The sequence below is a fragment of the Corvus cornix genome, chromosome 5 (assembly GCF_000738735.6).
Source record: "Corvus cornix cornix isolate S_Up_H32 chromosome 5, ASM73873v5, whole genome shotgun sequence".
NCBI classification, from domain to species: Eukaryota; Metazoa; Chordata; class Aves; order Passeriformes; family Corvidae; genus Corvus; species Corvus cornix.
The window spans coordinates 34,530,140-34,547,852 of record NC_046335.1 but is presented as its reverse complement, the minus strand read 5'-3'; the positions used below and the strand labels follow the sequence as shown (position 1 = coordinate 34,547,852).

General features: G+C 44.9%; 1 protein-coding gene across 6 annotated transcripts in view; it reads right to left on the bottom strand.

Moving 5' to 3' along the window:
* SMOC1 (SPARC related modular calcium binding 1) overlaps positions 1–4,484 on the bottom strand; it is a 133,417-nt gene extending 128,933 nt beyond the window's left edge. For all 6 annotated transcript variants that reach the window (XM_039552483.1, XM_039552484.1, XM_039552486.1 and 3 more), the window contains exon 1: positions 4,273–4,484. In XM_039552483.1, the coding sequence (XP_039408417.1) occupies positions 4,273–4,377 (105 nt within the window). In that variant the 5' untranslated portion in view covers positions 4,378–4,484. The remainder of the gene's footprint in view (positions 1–4,272) is intronic.
* Positions 4,485–17,713: the final 13,229 nt, after the last annotated feature.

The following is a 17,713-nucleotide window of genomic DNA, read 5'->3' as shown; positions in this document are numbered from 1 at the left end:
GAGGTTATCATTGTAGGTGTTCCACCAGCTACAGAGCTTGCTGCCACCACCAGAAAAAATACATGAGCAGTTTCTCTTTCTGTATCTAATCTTTTGCTGGCCAGAAATCTTTCATTAACAGCATAGTTTATTAACATGAGTGGAAATGTTCTTGTAGCCAACTCTGAAGTTCAGGCAGTTAAAACACCAACTCTAAGACTACACAGAGCAAGTCAAATCCTACAGCATTTTTCTGTTTAGAACAGGGCCCACTGTTCCAATAGGAACATAATGTTTTAATACTTTTCTGCACAAGAATTAATCCTGTTCTTCACCACAGTTGCACACTGTTTAAAAAACACAAGTCACAGCAGTTTCTTTAGTACACATAAATGAATTTAGCTAACATTAAAGGTCTAAACAGGAGCAAGGAGAAATAGAAATAAGCAGTATAGCTCCAGAGTTTCCACTTGGGTAAAAAACATCCCTCAGCCAACCAAAACAGGGTATCTGTAACCAAAAGCTGTTTGCCGTAGAGTAACAAATCTGTCCTATCTCTTTTCTAAAGACTTGCCTTTGGGTACTTGTTTCTTCATTAAATGAATCTCCCCAATGGTAAAGAAATCTAAAAGCATTAAAGTGCTTCAGTTGCTAATTATTGGTGTAGACCCTTGCAATGCACAGTGGTGACTAAGTTCAAACCAAGAAACAAAATTCAGTCATTGAAAACCTACCAACAAAGCTGCAGGAGCCTTTTCAGCATTTTTTTAATCAAGATTCTTATTTGGTGTTCTAACTAGTAGCCAACTGCAGCAGGAAATTCCCAATGCTCTGCAGCACTCCAATTTATGCACTGGAATCTGTTGGTAGCTTCACAATTTTACTATTTACTACCTTTCTTTGTAACAGCACTGAACTGTAAGGTCTTCCCCCAGCATGCCTTTCAAGGGAAGATATGACATGTTTCCATGCATGGAACTATGAAGAAAATTATAGTGATACCTTGTCCTCCCCTACCATCTTTTAGTCCTCTGAAGTCACTGGAGGGGCACAGGTGCCCAGTCTTCCAGAAATCCAAGCCTGTTGCTAGGACAGCTTTTGACTGCTGCAGCGCATTCTGGGCCTCCTGCAAGCATTCACCATTTCTCTGTGCTCGTATCTGTCATTACTGTCACCAACAGCTCTCTGCCATAAATGGATAACATTCATAATGGTCAGGAGTTATACTCAGATAGCAGAGGGCTGACACAGATCTCTCTCTGAACTAGAAAAAACAAAGGTCACACTTAATTATCCAGATAGAGGAAAACAGAGCTTAGTGGCACAATCTGCTATGAAAGAATACTGCTTAAATGCACCACACAGTAGGAGATGCAAGAGCCAGCCCGGTCAAGCTCCCCATCTATTGCTTTGGGATCAAGGAGGGGTGTGACCTGGCTTGTCACACACCTCAGATCTCATGCCGGCAAAGAGGCACACAAGAAGATAATATGAATAGAAAATAAAGCCTGATTATCTTTTTCCAGAAGGTAGCATCCTTCTAACAGACATTTTTCAAGTACAGTCCCACAATGCTCTTTTGAGCTACAGAAGTAGAAGTGACCAGGTGATTGTTTAACGCAGCAGAAGCTTTACTAGAGTCTGTCAGCTGAGGAAACAAGTCACACAGCAGCCTTGGGCTTCCAAGTTATTTCTAGGACAAGATATTAGACTTCCTATGGTGCTCCACTTGGGACAGTTGTTATTAACTGTCATTGGGCAACAGCATATATGCAAGAGCCAGATGTTTCCTACAAGTCACTGACACCAAGCCTAAGGAATTCACATCACTGTTCATAGTTTCACTGTAACAAGAAACAGCAAGCTTCATACATCTTTTGAGAGCCAGAAGTTCCTCAACAGACCTGTAGGTACTAGCTGCACTTATAATTTACCTTGGTATTCAAGTAATTATCCTGAACTCACTTCATCTGAAAGTTTCATCCCTTATTGGCACAAGAGATGTAGATATACCTATTTCTCTTCAATACCTCTAGTTTTTCAACATTTTCTGCAAACAGTAGCATGCCATTCTCTTCTGCTTATGTATTGAGTAACAGAGCTGGCTGCCTATCTTAGAACACTACAGTAGCAAGGGAAATGCAAGGAGGAAGATCTAGGACTTGATTCAAGCATTATTGCTTTTGAATTCATTTGAATTCACTGAGTAGGACTAAAAACTGTTGTTCACCTTTAAAAGCATTTCAGCTTGAAAATACTGTAGTTCTAGTGCTCACCATACAGAAAGGAGTGTGAAAGAGCAGGTACCACACCTAGCAATTGAACACCTACAAGATTAGACCCCCCAGAACTGCAACACTGGACACCCGCCCAGGGAGATTTCCTGACAGGAATACACTCTTGATCGCAAGCCCACATGAGAAATACATACTGGTGTAACCTGGTAGTCATTGTTTAAGAAATTAATAATAAAGTATTTTTATTTTTATTGGAATTGAAAGTATGGCACCTTTACTGGCAATGACAACTTTACTGGCAATGTCTAATCACTGCAAGAGATGAAGCTCAGGGGCTTATATCAATCAACCTGGTTGCAACCAAATAAACCAAACTCCTCACCTTCACATGCACTTAATTATGACACTTTGAGGTGCAAAAAGGCAGATTTCATGAGCTGGACATACTGGAAATATACAGCTTTCCATTTAAGAGCTCATAAGTTAAAACACTAAGTTAAAACTTTAAGGCACATCCTCCTACAGAACTGTAGATGTTAGTGCTCACAGTTGATATTCTCTCCAGCCATGAAGGAAGAAATAGCCAAGTCAGTTTACTTACTTCAAGCAAAAAGTAAATCAGTAGTCCTTTGTATTTGGTTTTCCACTCTCCTGAAGTAGCTCCCACTCCAAGACAACACAGCACAGGGAGCAATTAAACTGCCTTGTAAAGTACAGTACAAAAAATGGTATATAGGAAAACTGTTTGGTATACAGGCTCATTGAATAATTATGCACTACCATCAGGATTTTTTTATTTTGTTGTTTCAATTGTGCTTCATTAAAGCAGTTAGATACTGGTGCTGATGAAAGTGCTAGTCATCCAGCCAGACTCTTACTTATCACCTTTAAAGCTCCTCTCTATGTGGAATCACTCCAGTTTTGAGGTTTATGCTTGATATCAGGTAATAAAGATATATGCATAAAAACCCCTGTGTTGGTTGATCTTTTAAAGCAGGTCGCCAGTAATTTATGGCACACACCAGTTCTGACTAAGAACTGGTGAGATCAGAACTAACAGTTGCTGTTACACATCTGGCCGTAAAAGAGGCTACACAGCACAGCTGAATACAACAACATCAGTGCAGCCAGTTGTACACTTTCCATAGCTCTGAGAAGCATTTAATAGCCATCATGGTCAAACACTTCCATTAGGAAAAAAAAAAAACCAACATTTCACTAAAGTCTCTTGTTGTTATACTTGGGCTGAGTAGGGATTTCAAAGACTCCTGGTCTTGCCTAACTATGGGCTAAGTTAATTAGGTACTACACTTCATAGCATTTTAGACTGCTGGGTCAAGAATGCACACGGCCAATGCACCCAACATGCCTGCAGAGAGATAAGTTTTTCCACTTACCCAGAGCTGTGCTTTCATTGCAGCATTGGCTGAAGAACAGCTACTGTTTTGCAGCTTTATAATTGAAAACTGTCACGCTACTCCGTAGTGGTGCTGCAGTGGTAACACTCACTCACTGGGACAACCATATTTAGAAAAACGTTGTGTTCTCCCCCAGAGCAATGTAATAGTTTGGTAAGTGAAATGAACAGCCCCAGTAAGAGTCAAACACTGTCGGATTAAAAAAAACAGAGCTAGACTCCTACAGGGAGAAGCCTGGGCTGAAGGCATCTAGCTTTATTACAGGGATTCATTTAATCCCTGCTCAGGAACATAAAAAAAGAAAAGTCCTAAAGCTATGTGCTGGGAACAGGGGCTACATTAAATCCAAGCCGAGTAATATAAAAACACAGCCTGCCAACCTCCCCCCTCCCGTGTTTTTCTGCAATAAATACCAACAAGTTAATACCGGTGTATGAACTTCTCGCATGCAGCCGATACCCGGCTTTTAATATGCGAGCGGGGAGGCCCTTGCGAGGGTCCGCGCCCGGGGGGAGCGGGGCCAGGGTCTCTGCCCGGCGGCCGGGGCTCCACCTGCGGCGCTGACAGAGCGCGGGGGCGGCGGGCCGGGGCACGGCAGGGCACGGCAACCTGCCGCGCCGGGGCGGCAGCTCACTTACCCGGGGCCCCGTGGCTCGGTGGCTGCGACCCGGCGCCAGATGCACCAGCAGCAGCGCCAGCAGGAACGGGCGAGCCCCCGCTCCGCGCCAGGCCCGCGGCACCATCGTCCCTCGGGGCGGCGCGGCTCTGCAGCCACCGGAGGCGGCTCTCCCGGGCGGCAGAGTGTCGGGCGGAGCGGCAGCGCCGGTCCCGCCACAGCAGGTTCCCCGCCTCGGCCATGGGGATGCCCGTTATAAAGCCGCGGCGGGGCGGGGCCGGCCGGCACTGACCGTGCCGTGCGCCTATCGCCGTGCGGCCGCCGCGGGCCGCGGCCAATGCCGGAGCCGCGCCGCCTCTCGCCCCGCCCCCCCGCCGGGCGGACGGCGGGCGGCGCAGGTTGGCCTCGGGCGGCGCGGCGCAGGGCCCGGGGTGGGCGCCGTCCCCGTGGCTCGCGGCACCTGGAGCTCCCGGGCGGCGCTTGGGGCTCCCGGCGGCCGGACGTGTGCGAGGCCGCGGGAGATGGCCAGCCAGCGCGGCGCACTCCCCGCGGGGCTGCCGGGCTGTGCGCCGCCTCAAAGCTCTGCCGGGCATACACGGCCCGAGCCCCGGGCGGGGGCAGTGACAGCTGAGCCGTGCAGCCGGGTCGGGTTAGCGAGCAAGTAAATTTGGCAAAGGAAATCATCTCATGGTCCACAAACCGTGTTCATTCGGTCCTGCGCTCTGGGGCCAAGGCTGCTATAGGAGTAAGCTCGTGTCTCAGGGAGTGCAGGTCGTCGTGCCACCTCCATGCCGACACTCGGGACATGGCTGACCCACAGCCACAGAGTCTACCCCTCCCTGAAGATCTTCCTCTGCGTTCCCAGCTGCAGACCTAGCCCCCAACTCACTGCTTTGCATTGCCCAGGTAATCCTGCAGACCTCGTGCAGGTGATGTGTTTGGGGTCTTTGGTAATACACACCTTGCACCTGGGAAACCATCCCAAGTTCAAGTTTAGTTCCTCTTGAGATGACAAGCCCTTAGAGACTGCACATGGGTCCCAGTTCGTCCAAGCACCAGGCACCAAGTAATGGGAAGTTTGGGTAGAAAATGAGCGTCGTCACACAACAGGTGAGTTAGTGCAGCTGTGGAGCAGAAGCAGGAGAAGAGGAGAAAACAGAGCTACATCTACCAGCAAGGCCCAGTCTCTACAGGCATGTCTGAAGAGGGAGCAGTACCATGGCATTGTAATGGCAGCAAGATGTAGACCCTGAGCATTGGAGGCAGAGAGTAATGCCAAGCCCTCTACCTGGCAGAGGGACTGAGTGGTGGGGATATCTTGTGAACTAGACTGGCTGGCATTTACATCAAGTCCTTAATTTTCAAAGTACCATCTTGAGTTTGATGGAGGGCAGGGCAGAGGCTCAACATATTGCAGAGTAATATGCATGGGGGGGTCATTGCTGTGCATGTAATAGTGATAATAACCTTTATGTAGGACTCTTTTGTGGTGGTCTTAGGGAAACACAACAAAACATGACATTTTTTCATACAATGTATTAGCTTTCTTTACTCAGTGACCTTCCAACAGGCAATACTCGCACTTGCAAAAATTCCCTAGAGTGTATCCGCTAGGTATGGGGAGGGGCTGCTACGCCCACACAAAGAACCTTGTTACACAGTAGAAGTCATGTAATTCTGGCATCGTATCAGAGCAAAGCAGAGTGTTTAGGTATAGCGGTTGCTTTAATCTTTCTTTTCCTTAAAAAAAAAAAAATTAAATGCCAATATGTACCATTTTGTCATTAGCCTAGACAGGATAAGCCGTTTGTTACTCACATGGAGCTCTGCCAGTATTCTTTATTCTTGGCTTGCAGATTTCTCTAGGACTCCAAACACAGTACCCCATACAAGCCTACCTTAGTCCTAACCCTCGCCACTCCACTAGCCTGGTTCTAAGCTTTGCCAGCTCTTCTCCAGTATGGCCTGTGGTATCCTCTGATTTTCCATTTCAAAGTCTCTCTGATCCACACCTGAACTTGTGCCATTCCACATGACATGAGCAGAGAGACCTTGAAGGGAAGATGAGGGGAAGAGCTGGGAAATCTGAATATGAGTGTCCTTGTGTATATCAGGATCAGCTCTGTTGAGGTTGGACAAGTTATACTGGCGCACATCTGAATCTATGAAAAGACAGGCAGAATCTAGTACAGTTTTGTTGAGGCAGTGATCCCACCACTGAAGTACCACATCACCTCATACTTAAGTCTTGATTAAATTCCGGTCCAGATAACAATATTACGCTTGCCTATATTCTCCTCTCCAATTTCATAGGGGGATTTTTGCATCTGACCTATTTTGTGTTTTGCCTTCATGTGTTCTTTGTCACTTGTACTTTAAACATTGATGTCTTTCTTTGGTGTATTTTTCACCCACAAACACAAGGATATCGGGATCTCTATGCTAGATAAATGTTTGTTACCACCATGAAAAAGTAATTGTTTTCTTAATCCCTGATAAACAATACCAGCTACACCAGAAACCAACCCACCAATGCCTATGAGGCCTTGACACCAACAGCATCTTAACACCAAGTAGGAGTTCCAGAGAGGGTGAGCAGAACCCTTTGACCTTCATGGTCAAAGCTGTTCATAACCTTGCTACATTGTAGTTCCAGCCATGGCCAGGTGCCTCTCCGTAGGGAGAAATATTTCATTTGTGGATAGTAAGTGCCTTAGTGCAGAAGAGACTTCATAGCCTGGCCTGTGTATCACCACTAAATTTTACTGAGCTGTTCCGAGCCCAAAAATCTCAGCAAGTCAACATTCAGGTGGCTGGAGGGACATCCAAGCTCTGTTTAAAGACACCGTTAAGAGAGAAAATACATTGTTTTTTTCCAGTGGTGAGTCACTTTCACCATTGAAAATGTGTGCCTGACTCTTCAGCACACTGGGCCTGGTACTCTAGTTAGTATAGGTGCACTTTACTGGCGTGGCATCATCAAAGAAAAATCTAGGTAAATAAAATAAATTACAGAAACAGAAAGCTTTGTGCCATTAAATTGTCTGTTATTTCTCTCAGGTTGCTGGCAAGTAGGAAGTGCCTGAACTCGGCATCAGTGGCCTTGCAGAAATGCTGATGAGCAAAGAAAAGGCTATTGACCAAACAAAAGAGGGATTGGGCACCTAATCTTCTCACTTAAACGCTTCTGAAAATCCCTGCCATCACTCAGAGTGCCAAATACTGCTGGCACAGTGCCACTTCAATCAGTGATGTCTCACTAGCAAAGAACTTGCCCAGAGTCTGTAACTGAAAACCACAAAGAGAGAAGGATACAGAACTGGAAGAGAAGTTGTTCTTCGTGTCCAGGCATTTGTATACCAGGCCCAACAAATGGATCCTTCAGAGGATGATGTAAGCTCAGCCACAATGAATTCAACTATGCAATGCTGCTGAGGTAGCGCTGAAACTGGTACCGTTGGGGCTTGTTGTGTACTTGAGATACAGCCTACAACTTGCACCTCTGAAGATTTACCCCAACCTGTGCCCATCTCTGTTGATGATTAATATCTCGTTGCCATAGTGCTTGCATATCATGTGCACCACCACAAACTCATGGCACAGGACATGTATACTGGTGGTCTTGACAACTGTTCAGGGAGAACTATTAGATTGCTTTGATTATTTGCCTCTGCTTCTACTTGTCCTGTCCTCAAGTTGCAGAAGATCATTGTCCTCTTTTGAACAGTATTGGCACTCAGAACCATCATGGGATTTATCTGCCACAGCTTCCATCAGGGCACGAATCCCCTCTTGCACATGTTTAGTAGAAATGATTACTCAGCTTTCAATAGAGAATAATCTGCTGCCTCCAAATATGAGGTAATTGCTTTTAGGGACTAATTTACCATTAAAGATTCTTTTTTAAGTCAGTAGATGCTACAATCACTCCTGCAAGAGGTTTAGATTTCACTTGTTGTCACAATTAATAAAAGGGATAAAGAAGAACATGGGAAATTTGCTGTAAGATTCATTTTTGTAGGTTGTAACAATGCAGAATTTAGAGCTGGTTTTTTTTCTTTGTAACTTTTTGCCCATTGAATAAGTTGGACCATTTTAATCAGAGAATTATCAATTGCTGCCAGGCCTTAATTGCTGAGAACCTGCAGTAGCAGAAGAACCTTTTCTACTATGCTGACACCTGCAAATCTCTATCTAGAGGCAAGTTCAAGGCAGTCCAGAGTAAAGACTGAAAAGCCACAACTGAGCACACTCGTGACCCTATGCAGTTAGGAATAGCAACCACAGGAAGAGAAAGTCTGTCCAGTCACCCTAAAATGAAGTAGAATACAATTTCCCCAGCTTCCCAGACAGAGGTAGAATATTGGGAGTGTGGGGAGGAGTAAGTTTGACTCATTGATTATGAGGGTGGAACATCATTGGGTTCGAAAGGATTCACATCACAGCATACAGCAATTTTACAGTGTCATCCCACTGTCAACACAGTTTTTTACTACATCTTTCACTTTACTGCATTCCTTTCTTTTTTGTTTTCATAATAATACTGGTATATGGCCAACAACCTCTTCCCATGATAGAGTAACAGTCAGTTGCTGCTGAGTGCAAAGTATTCACACTTGTTAAGAAAGAGACACATTGCTTTGGGGTGTTCAGCATGTTTTGGGGTGTATTTACTGGATCATGTCAACAAAAAGGAGCCTCAGCTTTTTATGGATGCTATATATATATATATGTATGTATATATATGTATATATATGTGTGTGTGTGTGTTCCTGAATGAAACAGAAACCCTGTTAGTAAAAAATAAGTATCCTATTGGGCTTTTCATCCTGGAAGCTCTTTGCAGAATATTCACTTATACTTGAACAGAAAGCTTTGTCAAAAACATTACAGGATTTCAAGCCTTTTCCCATGAAATCCATCTAGAGTCTGCCACTTCATTCATTATACTTCATACAGAAATTCTGTTCAGACTTTTTCTCTGTAAAGTATATTAGATTGTGTTGGTCCTGGCTGCACTACTTTGGTTTCCCAGAGTTGCTAGTAGTCCTGATTAGTTCCCACCACTGCCAGACCCTCACCTCTCACAAGTGCCCATCCATCTGGTCCTATTACCCAGCCAAACCTTCATGCACCAACCTATGTTATTCCATCATGGGAAGAGGCTGTTGTCCATACACCAGTATTATTATCAAAACAAAACAGAAAAGAATGAAATCAAAAAGAAAGGAATGCAGTAAAGTGCAAGATGTAGTAAAGAGGCAGTAATGCTCATTTGCTCTTCAGTGTGTTTTTTCATGGTACTGCAGCACATACCTGTCTTTAAGGGTGGAACCACTACAATGACATAGCTGATGTTGGTCTGTAATCAGCCAGCTCTTTGAAAACAAGGCTATTCTCCTTTTTTGGCCTTTTTACTCTTACTTATGTTTTGCAAATTATAGGAAATAATGCTAAAAATCAATATAAGGCCTTCTACAGTGGTGGTGAATGATGGGTATATATGTGGCACTGGAAAATTGAATGACTCTTCCAAATATCTAATAGATTTCTAATGTTAATTGTGCACTCCTTTGAATTCTGTGAAGCAAATGTAACATCACTCCAGGCTCTAAAAAGAATGCCAATCGACCGTATCTTTCACCTTTAGAATCCTTAAAAGTACTTAGGGACTTGCCAATTTTTTTTTTTTTATTTTGTCAGCTATGAGTTTGAAGTTGGGTTGGACTCCATATGGACTCCAGAAAAGAAGAGCTCTGTTCCAACCTCATTTATCAATCTTATCAAGGCAAGGATTCTTTCTGCTCATCCTGTCTACCTGGGTGGGATAGACGGAAAGTGGGTGGGGGAAGAACTACCTCTGCACTGAAATTTTGAGGACTTGGTACTCTGGGCTGCAAATGCAAAGGAGAGCAAGTGGTGAATCCCCCATACATAAGAACTCTCTGCCCATGCAGAGTGGGCTCACCATCAAAAGTGCAAAAAGAACTGTGTGTGTGTGTGTGGGAATCATGCCAGGGCACATGGAAGGCAAGGTCTCTTGTCTGACCTCCCCTGCATGTGATCCTCCACCAGCACAGACAACAAAAAGGAGGAAGAGACTGAGGACCAGGCCCTGTGACCTCAACAGGTCATGACATTGGGACTGTATTTTGTTGCTTGAGCACATTTACTTTGTCTCAGAGGGATGCTCAGATGAATGCAATAAAGTATTTTGTCCCACGGGTTGGCACCCCCCTCATCTGCCTCTCTCTGTTAGCAGTCCATATCTTCAGGAAACTCAGAATCAGATTTGCGTTCTAAATAGCATGAAACAGCTCAGAAATGTACTCCAGCAAAGAAACCCTGACATCAAATTAGACACTTTTTGTCTTCTCAGTTGTGGAGGCAAAATGGTGACAAAACAGCAGAATACACTCTAAGATGTCTTGATCCCGCAGTTTTTCATCAGGGCCAAGAGTAACACTCGTTATCGGACAGGCAAAGTTTGTTTTTTCTTCCCTACCAGTTTCTTAGCACTGATTTAAGTTTCACACTGACACCAGCAAAACGGCACTTAAATCACAGCCCTGAGAACCAGCTACATGTATCCAAAGCTGAGCAGAGTTCAAACCTCAGCCCTGTGCTGATACAGAGTCTTTCTGTTTTAAATTGCCCACCCACTCACTATTCCCAGCTGCCGAGCCACATAACGTTCAAAGACCACACACAAGGTGCAAGAGCAATAGGGGCCTGTTGAAAATTAAAGTGCAACAGCTTAGTCAAGAGGATAGACTCCAGCATTGCTGCCTAGAAAATGGGGGCAAGGAATGAGACAGAAGGGCAGACAGGACCGTGGGAGATCCATACAGAAAGCGATGGGAATCTACACTGGAGTGTATTTTACAGAAATCCCCTACCCTCGGCTCAACAGATCAACAGAGACACACAGAGCTTCCTATATGAAGACAGGCAAGAATCAGCTCAGAAAAAGAGCTGCTGCTTTCCAGAAGCTAGACAAGATGCTAGGATCCCAGGGTTTGTTCTCAGCTTAGCTGAAAGCACCTAGAGCTGGTCAAAAACCCTGTCTGTGCCTTATTTCCCCTTCTTAAGCAAGTGACAAGAAGTATAAGACATGTTTTGCTATGTCCCACTGCCCCCAACAGACAACAAAACTGTCAAAGAGCTCTGGTACTTTTTTCCAATGCTGCTGATGAAGAAGGGACCTTGCTCTGAAATGCACTCATTTGAATGCCATAAAGTAGTGTCACCTATTTCTCTTCATCCCTTTGTAAGAGCATATTGCCATTGAAAACGAGAGAGTGCTGCTTTACCACTCAATGGTGGCACAAAGGCAGAAGTGGGTCAGCACCATCACACATCACAGCGCAACACCTCCATTTTTAGAAAAGACTGTGGTCCCCCTGCTGACCCCTAGCTAGTACTCACAGGATCTGAGGCAAACTGGTGAAAATAGACCATATCCTGAACATATCTGTTTGTATGGCCAGGTTTGCAAGGAGTTTTGCACAAGAAGAGACTGTTCACCTCAAAATGTTATGAAAACATTCTTAGGTTTTGTCCTGTTGCTTCTATACATAAAGAATGTGTGTTTATACATCAAGATTTTGTGCTTCGTCACTAACCAATGCTGAATACTTAAAGGCTGAGTCAAGCTGTACTCTATGGGCTATTTTATCCATCACTAAATGAAACGGCTTCACTGCTGAGACAAGGCAATGTTGTAACAGCACATGGCACAGCCCAGCAGTCAGAACAAGAAACAATGAAGTTGGTTTCTAACAGAAAGTGCTCAGGGTGTTTGAGGAGGCAGACTGCCAGCGCACTGCTGTGTCATCCTATTCCCTACTTCTCAGCTGGGACAGCAGCTAAGGAGAGAAGAAAAAAGGAAAGATGAAACACACATGCCATGAACTTTCCCACTGTAACTCTGATTACTACTAGCAAAAGAAAGCAAGTCAAGGAGGTACTGGAAGGAGAGACTCAGTTAAGTACCCCATAGCAAATACTCTGACATGGTGGTTTGAACCCAGAACCACATAGGGTGGCTAGCATGTTGTTCCTGTAATGATCTAAAATAGCAGCACAGATACAAAAGTGCTTGCAGCAGTGTCAGGCTCTTACATTTTGTCCCAGGTTTGGGCTTCAGGACACGTACAACAATAAATAGAACAAAAGATACCGAGACTGGAATTCTAGTAGTTAACTATATTGCTATTAATTTCACTACCTTCTTAAAAAAATGGGAAATGTAAAATAAAATATAGGTATACATCTACACCATTTTGATCTTTCGATTCCTGTCAGAAACTCAGTGCAGAATAAAACCTTCTGGCACACAATTGTTTGCATCCAGCTTTTTGAAATACCCCACTGTGATACATATCAACCTTTTCCATTTGATTGATAGACTTAGCTAGGGAAACACAGCAGAACAGATGTGTGTGCATGGGTGCCATCAAATTAATTTTAACACTCTTTTTTTCCTGCTCCCCCCTCCCACCCACAGGCTTATAAAGTTATTCTGAAAGACATGAGAATTATAAATAACGGGGGGAGGGAGAGTGGGGATTAAAGGACATCTGAAGAAACTAGTATAAAATTGCACTGAAAGCAAAAATCCTCCCACCATAACCTACCCCTGTCCACCCCTGTGTCAACAAATATGCAACCAATTAATGTAATTGCAGAGTTATTTATGGCGCACAGGAAAGTGTAGTCAGGGACCCTGAGAAACAAGGTTGTAGGGATAGGAACGCCTGGGTTTCCCCCTCACCCCCTCCTTTGCAGATGTTTAAGTTGACTTGTGGTGTCCATGTGTCTCATAACCAACAGCCTGTCTACTTTGCAGGTGTTGCTTGCTGCGTGGGGGTGGGTAAAGTGGATGAAAGGAGACCTGGAAAAAAGTTGGGGTCTTCTGATTTCAAACTGTGACCAAAAGATATTGGTTGGGTTTAGATATCCCCCCCCTGCTCCTGCCAACTTTGCAGGCTACAAAAGCCCCATACTTAATCCTTTCAGATGACCCTTCTGACAGCAGCAACAACATTTGAACAACAGGGGAAAAAATTTTCTTAGCTCCATGATTTGATTGTTCGGGGTGACAGTTTTGTTACTGTTCAGTGCCCTGCACAAGAGAGGTTTTAATTAGAGCTATTGAGTGGTTTGAATTGGCACAATTAGGGTCAGCATTAATGATTGCTGCATGTGTTCTTTTGAACAGTAAGGGCTTTTTTTTGCCCATGGACAGGAGGGGATAGCAGCTAATGAGCTAGGAGAGTGCAAATTATCTCTGCAAAGCTGGGGCAAGTGTAATGCACACTGGGGATAAAGTGGAGAGCAGGAAGAGAGAACACAGCTTATGGGGCTGATCAAGGGGACTTCCCAGGAGTGTGCTGAGCACCATCAGTCCCCAGTGCTTGCCATTTGCTTCCTCAGGTGCTAAGGCTACATAAAGCACTGACAGAGATGTGTTTCTTGTATCGCAAGGAGCACCTCGGAGAGGCAAAGTATATGCAGTGTTTTCATACTGAAAAGTACAAAAGGAGAAGGGGAAAAGGCTGCAGTCTGCTGAGAACAGTAGCCTGCTTCAAAACAAGGATGTGTTCATGCAAATTGGTACTCCCATGAGTAGGCTTGTAGGCTTTACCCACCTCCCATTCACTTCAGTGGAATACTGGATCAGTTCAAAGGAACACAGCCACATAAGAGACAGAGATATATATTTATGTACAAGCACCCCTCCTGTGTGTGTAGAAATGCCTCCCAAATACACACACCTGCTTTAGCAGCACAGCAGGTGGATGCCAGAGCCCCATGCATATGGCACCTCTGCCAAAGGGTGCTCCTTAGAAAACAAGAGTCCTCATAGAATGTGCCACTTGACTTAAAGAGTAGAACTCTTGGGGGGCACACCTATGGTCTCCTCAGAACTTGCAAATCTCCTGAACTGTGCTCATTACAGAGTCTGATCCACACAGTCCATGAAGCTCTTCAGAAATGCTCCTGGCTCACAGGAGGAATACACTCCCATGTCATTTCAGCACAGCCAAAGAGACTTCTCTTCCACAAAGCTACTTGTTGGGGGAGAGGCATGTAGGTGATAGTGACAATATCCATGTGGGTACAGGGACTCACTGGCAGCACAGGACCTGCCCCACTCTTGTGAAGAACCTCCATTGCTTCTGGACTGTGCATGTCCTCCCCTAAGCATGTGCTATTTTTGCCTCAGGCCTACAACAAAGCTTTCCGAGTGATCTCCATTTACTAAAACAAGGTTTTATATTAGAACCACAGGCCTCTCTTCACCTTTGAGGTACAAAAGGAGTTTGTTCACGTGCCAGCTGCCCTTCCCCAGAGAGACAGCCATTCCCCACTTACACGTGCAACACATCCGTTTTTACTAATGGCGAGTTGACCCTTTGATACCTGAATCAGCCTAGAAGTCCCTTCTGGGCTCCAAAAACCCCAGATAGGGCATCACTGCTAGGGGCACCCATGGGACTGTCTCAGGTCTGGCGGTACCAGCTGAGTCAGATACTGGCACTGATCTTTGATCTGGCCCCTGAATACCTATGCAAGCCATCAGGCCTGCTGTAAAATGTCCTCTCTCATTGCCTGCAGTAATAATGTCTCCTGAATGTGACCCAAAGATGGAAATACATTGCCAGGCACCATGCATCAAAGAGAAGATTGATTCTTCAGTAAGTTGAGATTAGTTGGCAAAGCAGAAATGTGTATGCTGTCAGAGGACTGATCCTCATACATTTTTCAGAAAACATTTTCAGCCAAACTTTCTGCAGCCATCCCAGAGTGTGGCCACCGACACCTAACCACTCAAATTTTTGAGGCTGAGCATTGGCACCAGCCAAGGCTGCAGAGCCCACCAGTGCCTTCATTGGCAAAACAGGTAAAACTGTGTGCATGACTGGAGCGGAGAAGCTGGGTGGAATCCTGGGTGTGCAATCTTGGCTGGGAACTAGCCAAATACTTCACCTTTTGTATATCCAAAGGAAGACAAAGGTGCCCAAAATATGGAGAAAATGAGACTCTTTGGTGTGGTTAAACAGAGCTTTCTGTGCATTTCTATTAGGAGGTATTTTCAGATCTTTCAGCATCTCAGTCTCTCTCTAAACATTACCTTCTCTTAAAAAAATTCCAATTTCTCTGGCTTTTTAAAGTAGGTAATATAAATTACATTATTATTACCTAGGATACACAGTAGCCCAACATATTTGAGAAATAATTACAGGCCAAAATCTTGCCATGCAAACAGAAGTCAAACAGACTGTGCATAAAGAGCTCATATTCTCTAATAGGCTTAATCTAGTAGGAATTTAGTCTGCAATGTGAAGATTTAAGCAGTGATGCTGCTGCAATCCATTTGAAGCCTATGGATGGATACAAATCTAATGGGCACTCATAACTAGGATAATCTCACTTAGCTTTCAAGGCAGAAAACTAAGGTAGACCCATTTCTCTCAGGTGTGGGCTACCTTCTCATTTGTGGCCTCACAACAAGTTCTTTACCTTATTATAAATTACCTTTTTACAAATCGTGCCCAAGATTCATGAGAGTCTGCCTTGTAAAGGATCTTTCCCCAGGTGTGCCAACCTCCAGGGCATAAAGAGCCCAGCAGTGCCAGCCGTCTGGCACTGCTGCAGCAGGAGCTGGAGGTGAGCAGGTGGATGGCAGGAGGGTGAGAGCAGAGCTGCAGCAGTTGTCCCTCTTGGGAGCAAGCAGTGTGGCTGCAGGTGCTTCAGCTCACCCAGCACCCCGAATGGAGAAAGCTTTCTGCTGCCCTTGGCTGGGCAGGAGGAGCTGGTTCCACTGGGGCTCAGCAGAGGTGCAAAATTGGAGTGCTGAAGGAAGGGCAGAGACACAGACAAACACCTCATGGGTGCTTTTGCCATTGGCTGCTTTCGTGCCCTCTCCCCCAAGCCTCTCATAAGGACTTCAACTGTTCCCATGGCCAGCAATTTTGTTTGGGCAGGCATCCAGCATTGCTTAGCAGATCCAAAATGACACCTCACACATTCTTGAAGGTGTGAAAGAAACAACCAAGCTGAATCGTTTCACCACCCTCAGGGTACTAGAAGTGATACCATAGACTTGCCAAGGAACACGAAAGGACATCCACAAACATTTCATGACCACCTTCTTTGAGCCAGCTTTGTTATTAAACAGTCCTGGGTTTTGGCATTAGCTGGAAAGAAGAACATACAACTGCTCAGACAGAACCTTTGCCTTGTCATATATCCTCAAAAAGGCAAGCCTTTCAGTAACAAGTTGATTTATGTCTTCAAATAAATACATTAATAGTCTTCATATGGATCGTTTACAAGCAAATAACTCCACAGGTGGGCAATTGGGGCTAACACCGTAGGCACCAAGCTGCCAGCAGGGCCATGGCCTGAGGCTGAGCTAGCTGGAAAGAGTCTGGAAGATAACGGGCAAGAGAGCGGATGTGATGTGGAAAGTTGAATGTGAGAGGGAATATTGTGAGAAGCTGGCAAAAGGTACAGGTGGTGCTGTGAGGGCTGGCTCTTCCCCTCATGTGGTTATGGGGAACGTGTGTGAGCAACAGCCGAACCACACAGAGAGCTGGAGAGGAGCACTGGGGACATTCTGGGAAATAGAGCCTTGCCAGGCCAGCATGCCTGGTAACCATACCCGTAATAGCACATAAGCCTGAGATAACCTGGTTAGCAGCATCAGAAATAGCAAACTCAGAAATGGATATATGGCAAAACCAGGACTACGAGGAAAAACTAGTTAGGTGAAAGTTGTCTCTCTCGATTGAGGAATGGAAATGGAGATGCAGAGGTGGTAAAGAAAGAGTCCAAGAAACACAGAAATGGATAATAAGATACATGATTCATGGATCTGGGGGCATTTGTCAAGCAGCCCTGTGTTTGACCACTGCAGCTGGAGCCAGCAATGAACCAAATCCTGTAACTCAGAATGTACTTCATCGGAGCATTGGCTGAAGGCTTGATACAGACTTATTTTACTGAAATTAGTCAACCCATCTCCAACTCGAGAGAAATATATCTTGTCTTTAAGTTTTACAACATTTCATTGTATATCACCCATGAACCAGCAGAGGCTGTGCTTTTCATAATTTCTCTGTATCAGTGTTGCCATACCACTGCATTTCTGTGCTGCAGCCAGACCAGCACTACCTGCAAGCAGACCAGCTAAGAAAAGGTGATGAATGACCCTGTGGAGACTAAGCTGTGAGACATCTCTCATTGGACTGAATACTGAGCAGTGAATTTAACTTCGCAGCCTTTCTCGATGTTCCCAGGTCTCCTTCTCCTGGCAGATCCAGGATTTGTCCTAGCCTGGGTGCCAGTATCCCTATGCACCCAGAGCTTCAGGTCTTCTTTCCTAGGGCAGACTGCTTCATCTCGCTTTAGAGCTCCCAATTCCTTGCCTTCTGCTGTAACCTCTTCTGAAG